This window comes from Microchirus variegatus, assembly GCF_963457635.1.
Source record: "Microchirus variegatus genome assembly, chromosome: 6".
NCBI lineage: Eukaryota > Metazoa > Chordata > Actinopteri > Pleuronectiformes > Soleidae > Microchirus > Microchirus variegatus.
The window spans coordinates 20,111,295-20,127,117 of NC_139807.1; the positions used below are offsets into that span (position 1 = coordinate 20,111,295).

General features: G+C 41.4%; 2 protein-coding genes across 2 annotated transcripts in view; both read right to left on the bottom strand.

The window, feature by feature from the left end:
* Window positions 1–6,125, bottom strand: part of cyfip2 (cytoplasmic FMR1 interacting protein 2) — a gene marked incomplete at its 3' end in the record, with an annotated part of 43,629 nt that extends 37,504 nt beyond the window's left edge. Inside the window, exon 1 of the mRNA XM_083891718.1 lies at window positions 5,988–6,125. The remainder of the gene's footprint in view (window positions 1–5,987) is intronic.
* Window positions 6,126–7,812: 1,687 nt separating this feature from the next.
* itk (IL2 inducible T cell kinase) lies at window positions 7,813–15,229 on the bottom strand (the record flags this gene model as incomplete). The annotated part of the gene is made up of 17 exons (XM_083891751.1): window positions 7,813–7,878; window positions 7,989–8,146; window positions 9,976–10,094; window positions 10,196–10,260; window positions 10,350–10,566; window positions 10,648–10,816; window positions 11,556–11,627; window positions 11,756–11,898; window positions 12,801–12,880; window positions 13,310–13,364; window positions 13,458–13,523; window positions 13,616–13,767; window positions 14,253–14,290; window positions 14,463–14,588; window positions 14,688–14,769; window positions 14,860–14,964; window positions 15,092–15,229. The coding sequence occupies 17 exons, from the start codon at window positions 15,227–15,229 to the stop codon at window positions 7,813–7,815; spliced, it is 1,851 nt and encodes a 616-aa protein (XP_083747877.1).
* Between the last annotated feature and the right edge of the window lie 594 nt (window positions 15,230–15,823).

The window sequence follows — 15,823 nt, forward strand, 5'->3', positions numbered from 1 at the left end:
CATCTGCCAACACAAATGATGTTGTTTGAGTTACACTCAAGCCAGAGTCTGTTGCTTATCTAAATCTTTAATCTGAATTTGTTTTTATATCAGCATTTGAATATTTTTGAACACTTTCATTTTTAACTCTCAAGTTTCTAACTTTTAAAGTTCCCAAAGAATGGTCCTATCGCACGTCTGAATTATGGACGTATACTTACTTACATACATTAACTTGTTATTATGGTCAAAAACCTCCTAGTTGCTGTACATGAGCCGTAAATCTCTCCTCACTGAAGCTCTCATCAGTCCCGCTGTTCCAGACTGAAATCTCACCCACAGAAGACAGACTGTGGCCAGCCAGCGAGAGATTTCCCAACTGTCTTGTGATTGGCCAATACCTGGAAGCGACGTAATTAGGACGTCAGCTCTCAGAAGCACAACTCCCTCCTCTGGAACGGTGGATGCACTGCTACTCATTATCAAAACTCTGTTTTAACAATGTTTAAAAATAGCTTTGTCAAGACTCCCCACCGCAGTCCCTTTTACGCCTTTGACCCGTCAGTCAGACCCAGAGTCAGAAGACACTGTTGCTCGTGAAACACCTTCAAAACGAACGTTCTTCTTCTTCTGCGGTTCAATGTACACAACCGGATGTGCACGGAGCAGGAGGATCCGCTATGTTCAGGAGAAATGTTGTTTACATAACCAGAACAGGTTTTTTCAGAGATCTCGCTGAGACCGAGATTACAATACAACACAGCATTCTCAGCACTGGCCGAACTGTTTGTTTCAAACCTTCAGGGCTTCATAAACGAGGTAATGGCACCTGAATTGTGTGTTGAATTCAGTATGGGCGGAGGACTCAAATGTAAAAGAACATCAATTCAAGGGTCCGATGGTCTAATAACAGACATCATGCTCTGATGCAAACTGGTGAGTTAGATGAATAAAATTGACTATTTGAGGAGGAAGTAGTAGATTATAGGAACATTGCTATTTCATGTGTGGATAAGTAGTAGCAGTCTCTAGATCCTTGTCATTGCATCAGTGCTTGTTGTTGAGCCGCTGCCCGGTGTTCAGATTTACAACTCTGCTGCAACAGTGGCTTTATATTTGAGATAACACAGTAGTGATCATCAGATGCTAATGTGATGTGGGAGTGAACCTGTCATTTGTGCATCAACAGCAGGCCTTATTATTACTACATGTTGTGTCCTGCTGAATAAACTGTGTGTTTGTGTCTATACTGTGTTTGTATAGACACAGTATTGTGTAGGTGCCTTACCACTTTAGGACTTACTCTGCCTCCGTAGGTGGCGCTATATCTCTCTATAAGCTAATGCGTATTGAATCAGTTTCATGTCGACCTTTACGTTACAGAAAAACAAACATCAAACGCCGAGATGGATCGTACTGTGCTTCTTTATGTTTCGTACATGCTGTGCATACGTTACTCGTGAAAGAAATTAGTTTGAGCATGGTTGCCGTGTCCGAAGAAAGACAACTGCACTGTATGATCCGGGAGAGCTTCCAGGTCAAAGACCGACTCTAGTCCGACTCCAGTCAGGATAAAGCCTGTATTTCTCTGCTGCTGGTGAAGAATGAAATAGAGAACTTCTGCCGGGCCATCAAGGTTTTATTTTTTCAAGGAAAAGGTCAATCTTCACAGGAGTGATCCTTGCTGGAGAAAGACCCCAAGCAAAGTGAACACTCAACATTTATGCCTGAGCAGTTCCCCTTTCGCATTCCAAGACTCTACCTTTTTAGACGGTGCTTTTACACCTCTTTGTCTACTGTAGGTATCGGGGAGCTGGCTCCCTGCGGGTGCTGCAGGAAGGTGCAGGCTAGACACAATACACAATATACAATGCACTATACACAAAGGACCAGGGGCCTCATGTACAAAGACTTGCATGGATTTCCTACTGAAACTTGGCATACACCAAAACCCAGAAACTGTTGTACGCACAAATAAATTCAGATGTATCAAAGTGTGCGTACGCATGGATCCAAGCGTGTTCCTTTTGTACATCCCAAATCAACATGGAATTGAGGGCACATGCAGAGGTGCGCCGCGGCTGACATCTCCAACTTTACGGCCGCTTTTACTGACAAGAATACTGAACACAGGGAGACAATCAGGGACTTGTTAGAAAGCTCTGTAGCTATAATTTCACCAGCAGAAAATAAAGAAAACCAAAAACATGATATCTAAATGCACACATTCCCAAATGTGCATGGCGCTGGTTTATATATGGGACAATTAAAAGAATAAACTATTTACTCACCCAGAAGCCACCCATTGCGCACTGTCCCAGCCTCCAGTCTGCTCCCAACCATGCTGTTAGTCATAATGAATGAGTCATGCGTTGAACCAGACCACCTTGCCACGATGTTTGTTAGCTGCATTTGCGCATCATTTGAACATTGATGGAATGAAAATGTTTCCCATTAACGTAAACAAATTCAACCTGTGATAGCGCTTTTATAGCAATCGGTGTGCAGTCAATAGCTCCAATCACATGAGGGAAACCGGCTCTCTCTGAAAATTTCGCTTTAATGTTGGCCTGTTTAACAGCATTGTATGGGAATTTGATGTACCTGGATGACATTTGGATGATTCTGTCCCACACAGCTGACATGGCTCGGCTCAGGGTTGACTGGCACACTCCTGAACGAAATCGGCTTATGAGCCAGTTGTCATCGTTTGCAAGTAAATCCTTGTGTTCCCCAAATACTCGCTCACGTCGGATTGCACCATTTGCAAGGTGTTGATTGTTCATAAGTGTGTCTCTGATGTGCACATCACTCTGATGACTACTTGTTTTCACATTATTAAAAGTTTCCCAGCATCACCACTAAGTGTCGCCAAAGGAACAATAGCTGTAGAAATGTGCGTACGCCAGCCATTAAGTTGGCGTGGGCACCGCACGTTTCCACGGTCATTTCACATTTCATACATCTGAACGTGAACGTGGAAAAGTACGTACACCATGTTTTTGTGCATACGCAACCTTTGTACATGAGGCCCCTGGTATTCTGTACTGGGCAGGTATCGGCAGATGGGCAGTTCCAGCTCTGAGACAGAGAAATTGAATTTACCATTACAAGCCCAATTTATACTCCTCCGTAAAGTGCTCTATGTCGGTTATGGAGAGACCTTTACGTCGCCGGAGAGGCCGTCGGAGAGCCTCTCTGTCATCTCCGGGTGCATGAAATATTTTTTAAGTGTCCGTCACTCCGTCAAGGGATACCGGAGATGGCAAGGGTTGTGATTGGTCCTCAGGACAGGCAATGACGCTGCTCTGTGCCGGCCACTGTGCGCACCGAGCATTCACAGAGGCGGAGCTGATCACCGCCGACAATGTTGCTGCCAAACAGGCTTTTAGCTAGGATTTTTTTAGAGGGTGTTTAGAGGCTGCGTAGGTTACGCAGAGACTCTGCGTCGACGCGGAGCCTGTCGAAGAGCCTCTGCGTCGTCTCCGACTGCACAAAATATTTTTTAAGTGTCCGTCACTCCGTCAAGGGACAACGGAGACGGCAAGAGCTGCGATTGGTCCTCAGGACAGGCCGAGCTAACGCTGCTCTGTGTCGGTTCACAGTGTGCACCGAGCGTCCACAGAGGCGGAGCTCATCCCCGCCGACAACGCCGCTGCCAAACTATAAATACGTCATATCTTAACACACACAGTACATGTTTAGACTCTAAATGGCCAATTTCTCGCCTCAAATTATCTTAAAACTGCGTTCCGTGACACAGAAAAGTGAGAAACGGCCACTGTTTCAACAACAACAGTCTTTCTCTCTCTTTCTCTCTCGACGCCATTGCTCACTGTAGCCAAAAGCACAACAACCTTGCCCAGCGACCCCTATTGATCGGGCGGGAAATTGCAGCGCGTATCCGTCACCACGACGCAGAAGTATGAAGGCTCGAGTCGGCTCCGTGGTGACGCAGACGGATAACGCATACGCAGTCGGAGAAGTATAATGTGGCCTTAAGACTTGCTCGAAACTCATTTACATGACAGAAACTGGTCCTAAAGACGCAGAACCTCCTTTCCGAGGAACTGGTTAAGTTTAAGGTGAAGATGTAAACTGTGTTTAGGATTTATTTGTTTTACCTCTATAGAATATATTTCTTATTTTAACACTTTCCACAGAGCGGGTCGTTCTCTTAAGAACCACAGCCTGGTCCAAATGAGGCAGATCCTTGTTTCTGAGTTATTTATTAGATGGAAGATTTGAAACTTGGGCTTGTTATGGTTATGGTTAGAGGGAAGGCTTTGCTTGAGCTTTTCAAATGAATAGAAGTCAAGGCAATGCCCTAACAAGAATAGCTGTTTGAACAGTGTGTGTATGTGAGTGTGTGTTCTTGTGTGTGTGTGTGTGTGTGAGGACCAACAAAGTGAGGACATTTTGAGCAAGTGACAACATTTTGGCTGGTTCTCAGGTTCTGTCAAAGCTTAAGAGGCCTTTTTGAGGGTTAAGACTTAGGCTCCGTCCCAATACCTCCCCCTTAATATTTCCCCTTGGTTTTGAATGCCCTGGTTATAAATTCCCCTCGTTGAGGGAAGTGGTATTGGGACACTACTACATGCAAATTAGCGTAGTGAACGTAACGAACGTGCTAACCTATGTCACATGTTGACAATTCTGCCGGTGGAGCGTCTGACACGCTGGTGGCTGTTTGCCGGGTGCTTCGAGAGCGTTTGCCCGTCATGCAGCTCTGCGTGGCGGGCGTGCTCACTCGGGGCACTCGGCCGGTAGCCGCTTGCTGCTTTCATAAATCGTCACTTATTTTATGACATTAGTGTTCAAAGCTCAACGGTCCTTTGGATGTATATCAAACCAACATATTCCAACACAATTCGACATTGTAACATGCTTATTTGCGAAAATATATTACAAGGAAAATGTTACTCGGTAGATGTGGCCGCCATCTTTGTTGAAAAATATCAGTCGGATCGCTGAATCCGCAAAGCATCATGGGTAATTTCATCTTCTACTTCTTTTTAAGCCTGCACCAGAGCTCACTACGTTTTGAAGGTTGATTATAAGGGAAAAATCACATTTCCCCTTGCTCCACCCTACACGTGAACGCACAAAATGTAGGGTTAAGGGAGTTATTGGGACAGGGCCTTGGTTTCAGGGTTAGGTTAGAATTGGGTTTAGGTTAGGGTTAGGGTTAGGCAGCATAAGCAGAGTTAGCATTATCTATGAGTGTCACATGAGTGCATGTACTTGAATGCATTTATATAAACCATAGAAAGCGAGGACATTTTAGGACTATGGGGATATTTTGGTAGGTCCTCACAACTTTAAGGGGCCTTTCTTAGTTTTTGTACCTGATTTAAGAGTGAGGGGCAGAATTAGTGTTAGATTAAGGTAAATGGCTAGGAAATCCATTATGGATGAGTGCTCAATAAGATAGATGTCCAAGAATGTATGTGTGTGTGTGTGTGTGTGTGTGTGTGTGTAACAGAAATGATGATGGAGAGTAGAGCAGTGGTGTCAAATGAAGCATCGTATTCAACCATCATCCTCGCTGCTGCTGCCACCATCACCATCATCATCATCATCATCATCATCCTCTCTTCTATACGTTGCTAAGAAACACTTTATCTCTCCATCATTCATCGTTGCACTTGCTACAGAGAAGCCCCCTCCTCTCCTCTCTTCTCCTCACCCCACCCATCCATCCATCTCTGTGTGAGCGACGCCGCCGCTGCGAGCTAACGGGAATCCCATTCATGTGTCACTATAATCAGCGGAGAGCGGCTCGCTTTCCACCCGCCGGGTCCCGAAGGACGTTTTGTCACTCGTGTTGTAGTGTGTTCAGTGTTTGTAAAACGTAGCGGGGAAAACGACAGAGAAACACGGTTGTAAAGAGGGAAAAACGAGAGGGAGTAGAAAAACAGCAGCTCTCTCGTCTCCAGCCATCATCACTACCCAGCTCACATCGCTCAGCGCTGCGGCTCCATCCTTCTCTACATTTCACCACGTACCTGTAAATTTCATGTCCGTGCGGTGACACACGGAGACGAGCGGCCGGTGTCGCGGTCTGCGACGCGGGTGCGGTGTTCTCTGGTGAACACTGTCGTGTTTTTTTCGCTCTTTTCGAATATCCTCGTCCTCTGTGCCCGACTGATGCTCTAGTTTCGCTCAGGAACCAGCCCAGTGCTAATCCACCCCACACAAAGAGCAGAAAATGGCTGCAAGTGCATTTTCTTAAAGGGGCAGTGACACAGAGGAGGAGGGGAGGGAGGGAGGGAGGGAGAGCCGGGTCCCCCTCCCAACATGTTCCACTCATGTCAGCTTTTATAATAATTTAACCTTTCTGTAGTATTCAAAATGAGATAGAGGAAGTACTGCTCAGTCAGTGCACAACACAATATTCATACTTCTCCGTCTCACCGCATCAAACTATCTAAAGAGAGTCTCTTTACAGCTTTCATTTGATCAAACGGGTTTCTTTTTCGATAAATGACACAGATTCATATAGAATCACTCTAAAGATACTATACTCATATAGAACATTTGCTTTGACTTTATTTAAAGCAGTGGTTCTTAAATGAATAGTGTCCAGATGAATTCATTATAATGATCAGGATTATAATGAATTAATATATACTGTATTTTTTATTTATTTTTTTAACAAAAGGCTTCAGCATACAATAAATAGCTATATATATATAATCTGAAACAATTCATGGATTAATTTCCAACCCAACACTGTATAGCCAAATGATTCCAAGAGGAAATGAGTGGGGCGAGTAAATGCAGATTAACCCACAGGTTAGAGGCCCCTTAATCTCCACAAGTACAATTAAATTTAGTGAATGAGAGGACTTGCAATACATCTAAAGCCCACCAGTGGGCCACTGTACACACTGTGGGAAGTGCTGTTTGGATGGGGAAAAAAATGCTTTCTGGACCCCAGTATCACCTGCAGGTAAGTGTGTGCAACTACACCTGCAGAGCAGATGGCCTCACCGATTGCCTGACAGCAAAAAACACATTATCCTCCTGTGCAGCAGTAGTCCCAGTCGTTATTATCAGAATTACATTTTCCCTGTATAGTTCCTTTGCTCTAATTTTGGCAGAAGTCGGTCCAGCAATAGATGTGGGCACAGGGTAGGTCCAGATGCTCCACCAAATGTCCAGCTACATCCCAAAATCAAATTCATTATATGTATTACGAAATTCTTTAGCTTTAGGATTAAATACATGGAACTGTGTATGATATTTAGTCACTTGGAAGAGACTTGAAGTGTGGCAGTTAGTGACCCGTCAATGGTGAGGTGATTATTTTTTTGTCATGACAACTTGGAATTCACTGAACTGCAGTTAAAACTGGTGACAGCTGCTGTTCTTTGCAAGGACAAAAAAAAGAGGGTTTTTACAGCCACATTTCAAAATAAGAGAAGGTTACTCAAGGTCACATTATTGAATAGCACAGATTATGGCAAAGTCTGAAAACACTGTAGAACCTTTGTTGCTAAGAACATGAATGAAAACATTTATTCATAATACTTTCTTCAATTAACAACATAAACATGTTTAATATACAGAGCCTTTTTCCAGACTATTTTTACATAAAGTAGCATTAAGCTGACACTGTGTCAAAAATTCTCAGGGACTGTGACAGAAAACAATAAAGTGCAATGTCCAGGGAACAGAAGTTGTCTTGCGTGTCAAAATGACAATAATAATTTGAAACTAATTTGACAAGCTATAGATAATCTACAAAATCCATAAATTAAATAAATAGATAGAGCTTCTTTTCTTTTTTGGGGGGGTCAAATGATCCTCCTCAGACTTTGTCCTGGTTCACAGGTTTGAGAGGGAGGCCAGCTCATGTAGGAGCTGAGCAAAGGACGGACGATCGTCTGGTTTCTGAGAACGGGAAGAGTTATAACATTATTACAGAACACTTGGCTTCTGTGCAATACACACACACACACACACACACACACACACACACACACACACACACGCACACACACCTCCTTCCAGCACCACTCCATTAGCAGGTAAACGGAACTAGGGGCCAATCGAGGCTTCAGGAGCCTCAGGCCTGCGTTCAGCGACTCCACCACCTCCGTGTTAGAGCGATTCTCATAGGGAAGACGTCCCTCGTTGTAAACCTCCCACATGAGCACACCTGAGCAGAAGGTGAACACAAATGTAAATACAATATTTAGAAATTGACTCCCCATTTATGTAACACTTTAAATGGTGTGGATTAAGAAAAATGAATTCCTGTGCCTCTGTTTAATCATTTGCATGTTCGTGGTTAATTCATGTTCCACTAACTTTTGCAAGAACCAATATAAGACGATATATGACAAATAGATATGATATATGAGTAATTTTTCTATCACCGTTTTAGTCTTTTTTATTTGTTTTCTTATTATATTTTTTAAGCTTAAAGGTGAAGTAAGTAGTTTATAGTGCCATCTAGAGGAGAGGCTGAAATTTACAACAAAGAACTGCTGCTCTGCTCACCCCCTCCCTTCCCTGAGCGCTACGGTATCCGCAGCTGGTCAAATGTCGTCCTCGTTGTCTTTCTCCGTGTCAGCAGATGAGGTTCGTGAGGCGAGGGAGAGGGCGAGCTACCGCGGCCGTAGCAGACAAAGCGGAGAGAGTGGAGGCGGGACTTCCGCTACAAGTAAAGAGACGCTTGATTTGTTCTCTCGCGTTTGTCCTTACAGGCTCCGGTAGAAACATGGCGTCTCGCTGCTAACAGTGGCTATGCAACCGCGACCCGCGACCATGTTATTTTACATGACTTTTTGAAACACTACGAAAATGAAACAAAAACTATTATACAGCGACTAGACAATGCAGGAGCACATAATATGTATAAAAAGGTGGATTTTGGGTAATATAAACCCATAAATACTACACATTGTCCCTTTAAAAGTTGTTGATATCTGCTTTATGAGTAGATATCACCCCCAACAAATAGGTTTTTGATTGCATTTTTTTTCCACACACATGATTATTTTTTACACCGGAAGCCCTTTCTAACACAGGGTCTCTGCAGGTCAACAAGTCAAATTTAAGACTTTTTTAAGACCATAATGAATATAATTTAAGACCCATTTCACATCCATACTGCCAAAAAAGTACAAAAGACATGAAGGAAAATCGGAGCCACAAATCGTTGAACTTGCACTTACCCATCTTTTGCAAGCAATTTGGCTTAGCTGTGGGCTTTCGCTAAGTTTTCTCCGCTGCTAAGCTAAGCCGTAAAACACTGCGGCGTGCGCACAGCACACTAGCTAGTGGTGCTCGATAAAAGCGAGACTGAAATTTATGCATGTTTTAAATAAAAGTCACTTAATAGAATTTTAAGACCTTTCAAATTTGTATTTAAGACCTTTTATGAGATTTTAAGAGAATTTTCGACATTTTAAGGCCTTAAATTCAAATTATTGGATTTAAAACTTTTTAAGACCCCGCGGATACCCTGTTACATAACACATTGGGGTAAATTTAGTTTCCAATTAACAATGAGGAATGGGTATTGGGTGCGTTGCTCAGGGGTACCCCAACCTGGCAGGGACTCAAACCAGCAACAATTTGGTCACAAGCCAAGTTCCCTTTCCACTTCACCATGACCGGCCCCATGTTTGTATAAGTGTAGAATCACTTTAAAATGTATTTGTTCTTTGTGGCCATATAAAATAAGCCTGCATGTACTTAAAGCAAGGGTCTCGTTTTACAGAAGCTGCCATCTTATGCCGTGATGTTTCTACAGCAGCCTGAATGGACAAGTCAAAACTTCTACATACATGTTCATGAAATAAATGTGTCTCAGCAACTACATCAACAATATAGCCTTTTGCTTTGTGTTCATGACTTTAAGTGTGTCCCATGATGCTCATGTAAAACCACAGTGGTCTATTTCAGCCTCCAGCTCACTTCACAACGACAAATGACAACAAACATGGAAAAATCCAACGAGTGAGAGACAGATCAACATACCGAATGACCAGATGTCTGACTTGCTGCTGAACTTGCAGTATTTGATGACCTCCGGCGCCGACCACTTGACAGGAAACTTAGAGCACTGCGAGCTTGTGTACTGGTCATCAAGCACAAATCTACAGTCCGCAGAGTGGACACATGAGCAGTACATGGAGTAAAAATATATACAAGATACTGTGGTTAAAAGGTTCCACATTGAAGAATATGTCGACTGTACCTGGTCATGCCAAAATCAGACACCTTCACTTCATTGTTCTTTGTAACGAGGCAGTTCCTCGCCGCCTCCAGAAAAAAAGAACAGAGGGCGGATTGATTACTCTGACAGCGAAGTTCAACAGTTGATATTAAAATGATCTTGTCTTTTGGTTTACCAGATCTCTGTGGATGAAATTGGAAGACTCCAGGTACGCCATGCCCTCACTGATGTCCAGACACATCCCCAACATCAGTTCCTGGGACAAACGGCCCTTCCTGTTCCTCAGGTAGTCTGACAGACAGCCGTTCTCCATGAACTCAAACAGAAGACACATGGGAGAACGCTGTGTGCACACACCGTACAGCTGGACCAGCTTGCAGTGTGACAATCTCCTGATAAAACACACACACACACACACACAGTTGTCAGTTCACACGACTAGGATGTTAGACATCATCAGGAATCACACTTACATCATGACTCTGGCCTCTTCTTTGAATTCCTCGTCTGACATGCACTCCTCTCTGATCATCTTCACTGCAACCTTCCTCCCCCTCCATCTCCCTTCCAGCACCAGTCCAAACTGGCCACTGCCCAACTCCTGACCCAAGATCAGCTCCTCAGGCTCAACCTCCCATTGATCTGAAATGAAGTGAACACCCATAATCTTGAAATAAGCACAGAGGCAGAACGTAAGGGCACACGTGGTTTGGTCACAGGTATACAAAAATAAATGCAGACACATCATTGTACATTAAATAGCAGCATTCTGCCCATAAATGAATAGACCGTAAAGGTGTAGACTGAAGAACTTTTGTTACCTGTTGCGTGATTTATAAAACAAAACCCTTATCATCAAAACAAGAAAAGTACATTTATCTCCAGACGAACTATTACTCGGTCTTTATAAACCTATTAATAGTGAGGTTTTCTTAATTGTTCTAAAATGCTGGGTTATTTTTTATTTATTTTTTATTAAACATTTAACTTCAAAAAGCTGATATTCAAATTAAACATACATTTCAAAGTGCATAGGTCTACTAAGTCTATATTTTAATGTCTGTAATCCAAAATAATGCATTAATTGGTTCATTAGAAGTAGAATATGTGATAATTCTTATAGCCCATTTTTGCTAAATGAAATTTGTATAGGTGTTACCCCAAGCTTAAACATAATAGGTTATACATTATAAGGCATTGAGAGAGCAATATATAAATAAATAGACTATTTTTATTTAAAGTACATCTAGATTTATGTAGTATAGCAATGCATGTTCATATACTCTCTCTATCAGCAGACACACTGTGAGTAAACCTCTAAAAACAAACAAAAACACTGGAGGTTAAGTGCATGTTATGTTAAATGAGTACAGCCTCTAACCTGCTGAGGGACCGGTGTCCTGACAGCAGCCGCCATCTTGAGAGACAGGGTGTCTCAGACGAGTGATCAAACCTGACCAGGAAACAGAGCGACATTTTAAATACAGGTTTATTTATTTATGTATTGCAGCAAACGTTGGCCTTTTGCCACCGTTTTTTTTATATATATATGAACATACAAGTGCAAAGCCCTGACCTAACCTGCTGCATTGTGCTGATGGTAGAGGATGAGCTCAGGAATGGTGCTGAACAGGTACTTCTCTGCCAAGTAAAAGGCACTGTCTCCTGTTTCCGTCTGTCTGATCTGATAATGTTTCACCCTTGGATTCTTTTCCCCATTAGACCTGAGGGTCAAATCAAAAGAAAAGCAAAAACGTTTACACAGAGGATGAAATGTAAACTACAGAAAAGTGACATTCCTTTACAGTTTATTGAAATAATATATCAGGACTGTCAAGCTCTTATTAGTTGGTCTGTTGACATCTAATGTCAACAAAAATAGATTCAGTGAACTCTCATATGTTAGGATTAGATTACTAGATTAATTGCCAACTGATTTCTTGATTTATAAAATGAATGTGGCTATTTTCTGGTTGACTTGCTCCTCTGTGGCAGTAAACTATGGAGAGAATTTTGTTCCTTTATTATTCATTCAAACAGAATAGATTTGAAACCAAAAAAGAGATTTGAGAGTAAAAAAAAAAGAGTAAGGGACAATCAAAAAAAATGTTTTGAGATCAAAACAGAACAGGTTGCAATTGAAAAAAAAAAAATATGAGAGAATTTATTTCTTCAAATTCAATAAAAAATAATGTGTGTAAGTAAAAACAAACAAGCATTTTGCTTATAAATCAGTCCTCTTTGCTTTCAAGTTAAAAACATTTGGTTGCGAGTTACAAAGTTTTCCACTTAATGGGCGGGGCCTACGCTGGTGGATGGGAGAAGAGTTTCAAATCTATTCTGTTTGATTGAATAATAAAGGAACACAATTATCTCCATAGTAAACTGATTATATTTAGTTTATAGACAATATAAAAACATTTGAGAATGGATAAATATTTTTTCACTTTAAATATGAAAATAATCAAAAGATTAAATGATAATTGTAACACATCTAGTTGTCCTAGTTGTGGCCTCAGTTATCATCAGGTAAATGCACATACACAAATCACCACATTCTCTTCCAATGATGTATTATTTGTACTCATTAATTACATAAAAGTGTAAAAGGAGAAATGAAAATTACCCAGGCGCTTTGGTGAAGACAGACACTGTGTAGACTCCTGCCTGCCTCGAGTCACGCACCATGAAAGCTCCTTCTTTTCCCTATAAAACATAAGAATTAAAAAAGTGTTGAAACCGCAGAAAATCCTCACAATTTTCATTTTTTAAACAACCTTTCCGTATCATTGACTCTGTAGCAAACAGCAGCACAGCGTGTGGCTGTTTTACCTCCTGCTTTAAAACGTGTAACACAGCAGGAAATCCATCGCCGTGTGGTTGTGAAACATGGTTCAAGTCCTGTGTCATGTGACGTTCTTCTTTTGCAGGTGCATTTGCTTTTTTTAATTTTTCTTTCTTGCAAATATTGCAACCGGCTTGTTAGCTACACAGTTGCAACAAAAGTGCACTATACATACAGAAGCAACATCCTGCTAAATAAATCATCATCACAATTATTATGAATTTTCTTCCAGCTGGATGTACCAAACGCATTGTTTAAAAAGTGAAGATAAACTCTGACGTTGTTTTTACCTCTTTCATTAACAAGTCCTCTGCTTCTCCACGGGTTATGTATTTGTTGTACCACCTGTGAAATGACAAATCAGACACAATGATAAGTAATGTATAGACGATGAAATGAGTCAGTTTGTGCAAACAACAGAGATGAAATAGAACTCACTCAAATCTGTCAAAGTTGTTCACAGATTTCTCAACTACAAAGGTACTGGGCACAAAGCCCATGTTGCTGAAGAGGGATTGAGAAAATAAAAGACATTAAAGTAAAAAATAAGTGCTTTTTTTATTTTTCAGTGTAATCAAGAGCGAAGAGTGCCTCACCCGAGGCGATCCTGTACGGCCCACCAGTCAGGATGGGAGTTTTTAATCAGGATATACTCCTGGTCTTTCCGGAGAGGCAGGTCATCGTCTCCCTGTGGCATGTAGTCTTGCAGCGCGATGACCGTCCCTTTGCTGAAATCATTCACTCCCATCTGCCCCAGACCAAACACGAAGAGAAAGAACGGGATGAAAACATCATTAAAGCTGCGGGATGTTTCAATTTTTGGTGATCGGCTGCTGTGAAAAAGCACTCAATATGGGACTTTTGTTGCCAAGTGGGTGACATTACACCAACCACAGTTAGTATATTAAACTTGCAACAGGTATCAAATGTCAGCACGAGACGAGGCCTCGGCACAATCAGATAGGAAGAATACAAGCCAACAAAACTAACTGCAAAGTTGCGTAATCCTCTGTTTAGCACACCACATGAGCATTGGTTTAAAACATGGTTAACATGTTTTTTAAATTGTCAAAGGGTTTATTCCAAATGTCACAGAAAAAGAGAAATGCCACTAAAAACAATCAAATACTAAGAGGCAACAGAATTAATTACAAAAAGCTTATTTTCTCTACCATGTTTGAATACCCAGTAATATTAATTTTTTCTGTTGAAAAAAAAAGAAAAATGCCGTACCTCTGCATCCGGGATTTCTGGAAGAGGCTTTTTGGAAGCTGTGGAGAAATCATAAACATCATAAATAATATTTTTAAGTCTGTACTTGATTTAAGTTAATGTAACACTAGATTGTTTAAATCATACATTCGGATGCAAGAATGTTAAGCGATATGAAATTGACAAAATATTAATGAATGAAGCAAGAATACATTTAAAAATGATACAAACCAAAACCCTCTGGATCATACACATGACAACCTGCTGCCAGTTTCTCTGTTTGTTGGCAGCATCTCCATTTTCCATCCATCCAGAAGTTTGGATGGTATTTTGGAACCAAATTGTTGTGCTTGGTCTCTGTGTCGGAGACAATTACAGAAACAGTGTGAAATCAGCTTGTGAATATTCGTGATATTATTAATCACTGATCTGCTTGAACAAAATAGTGATTCTCACCCTCTTTGAGAGCTCTCACCCATCTCTGGCGACAATCGTTGTCCGGGGCGAAAATGTAGAGGTAGTGGCTGTCATGAAAAACCTGTGAAGACAAACATTTTCATTCTTTTTATGCTGCTATAATCACATTTGCTGGATATTACACTATAGTTAACCTTGTTGTGAACCTCACCTGAAAAGGATACTTATAGCTACATGGTATGGGGACATCGCTGCACACAATCTCCGCACACTTGATTCTAGAAAGCTCGATGCAACCTTTCATCATGGGCTTTTTCTGAAATAACACACTCTTTTAATTCATTATCCTGAGAGTACACAGTCATTCTAATTACATTTAGCTCCAAATAGGTTGAATTCCCTCAAAATATCCTGGGAAAAATGGACTCTGTGCATATACGTACCCCTGGACGGCGTTCAGAGTACTTCAGGTCTTGTGTGTCCAACACAAAAAATCTCTCCTTATAGTTACAAGGTGATGTTCTTTTCTTTTGTTGAGATTTTTTGATCATGGTCCCCTTCAAGATGACCCTGGGGAACATGGTAACAGACAGAAACAACACAACGTGAGTTAACACTGACGGATAGTAAGAGAGACTGAGCAACTCACACTGTGAGTGAGACAGAGAGAGAGAGTGAGAGTGAGAGAGAGAGAGAGAGAGAGAGAGAGAGAGAGAGAGAGAGAGAGAGAGAGAGAGAGAGAGACACACAAAAAAATGGATTGCTTGATGTGACAGAGGCTGTGTGGCTTCCGGCATAGAGTTGTTGCACTGAGTAAACCACATCCTTACGGCAAAAAATGGGCTGCAAACACACACTCACACACACAAACCTGTAGGAGGAGGATGAAGTTATTGGGTTTTTTTTTCTCACAGCAATTTTTTCCACAGTGGGACGGTATTTACTGTATTCTGGTGACGATGAGTAAACTATTAGTTTAACTATTAGTAATAATGTGAATACTGAACCATTCATTTAACCAGGGACTAGCACTGAACTAAATACCACGACCAAAAAACCCTTTTAAAACTTTAATAAAATGTAAATTCAATGTATTTATTTGTATTGAAACTGAGGAATATGACCTAATGTGGATTGTTCATATGCCTCTGTGATTTAATTAATAATTTGTGTTC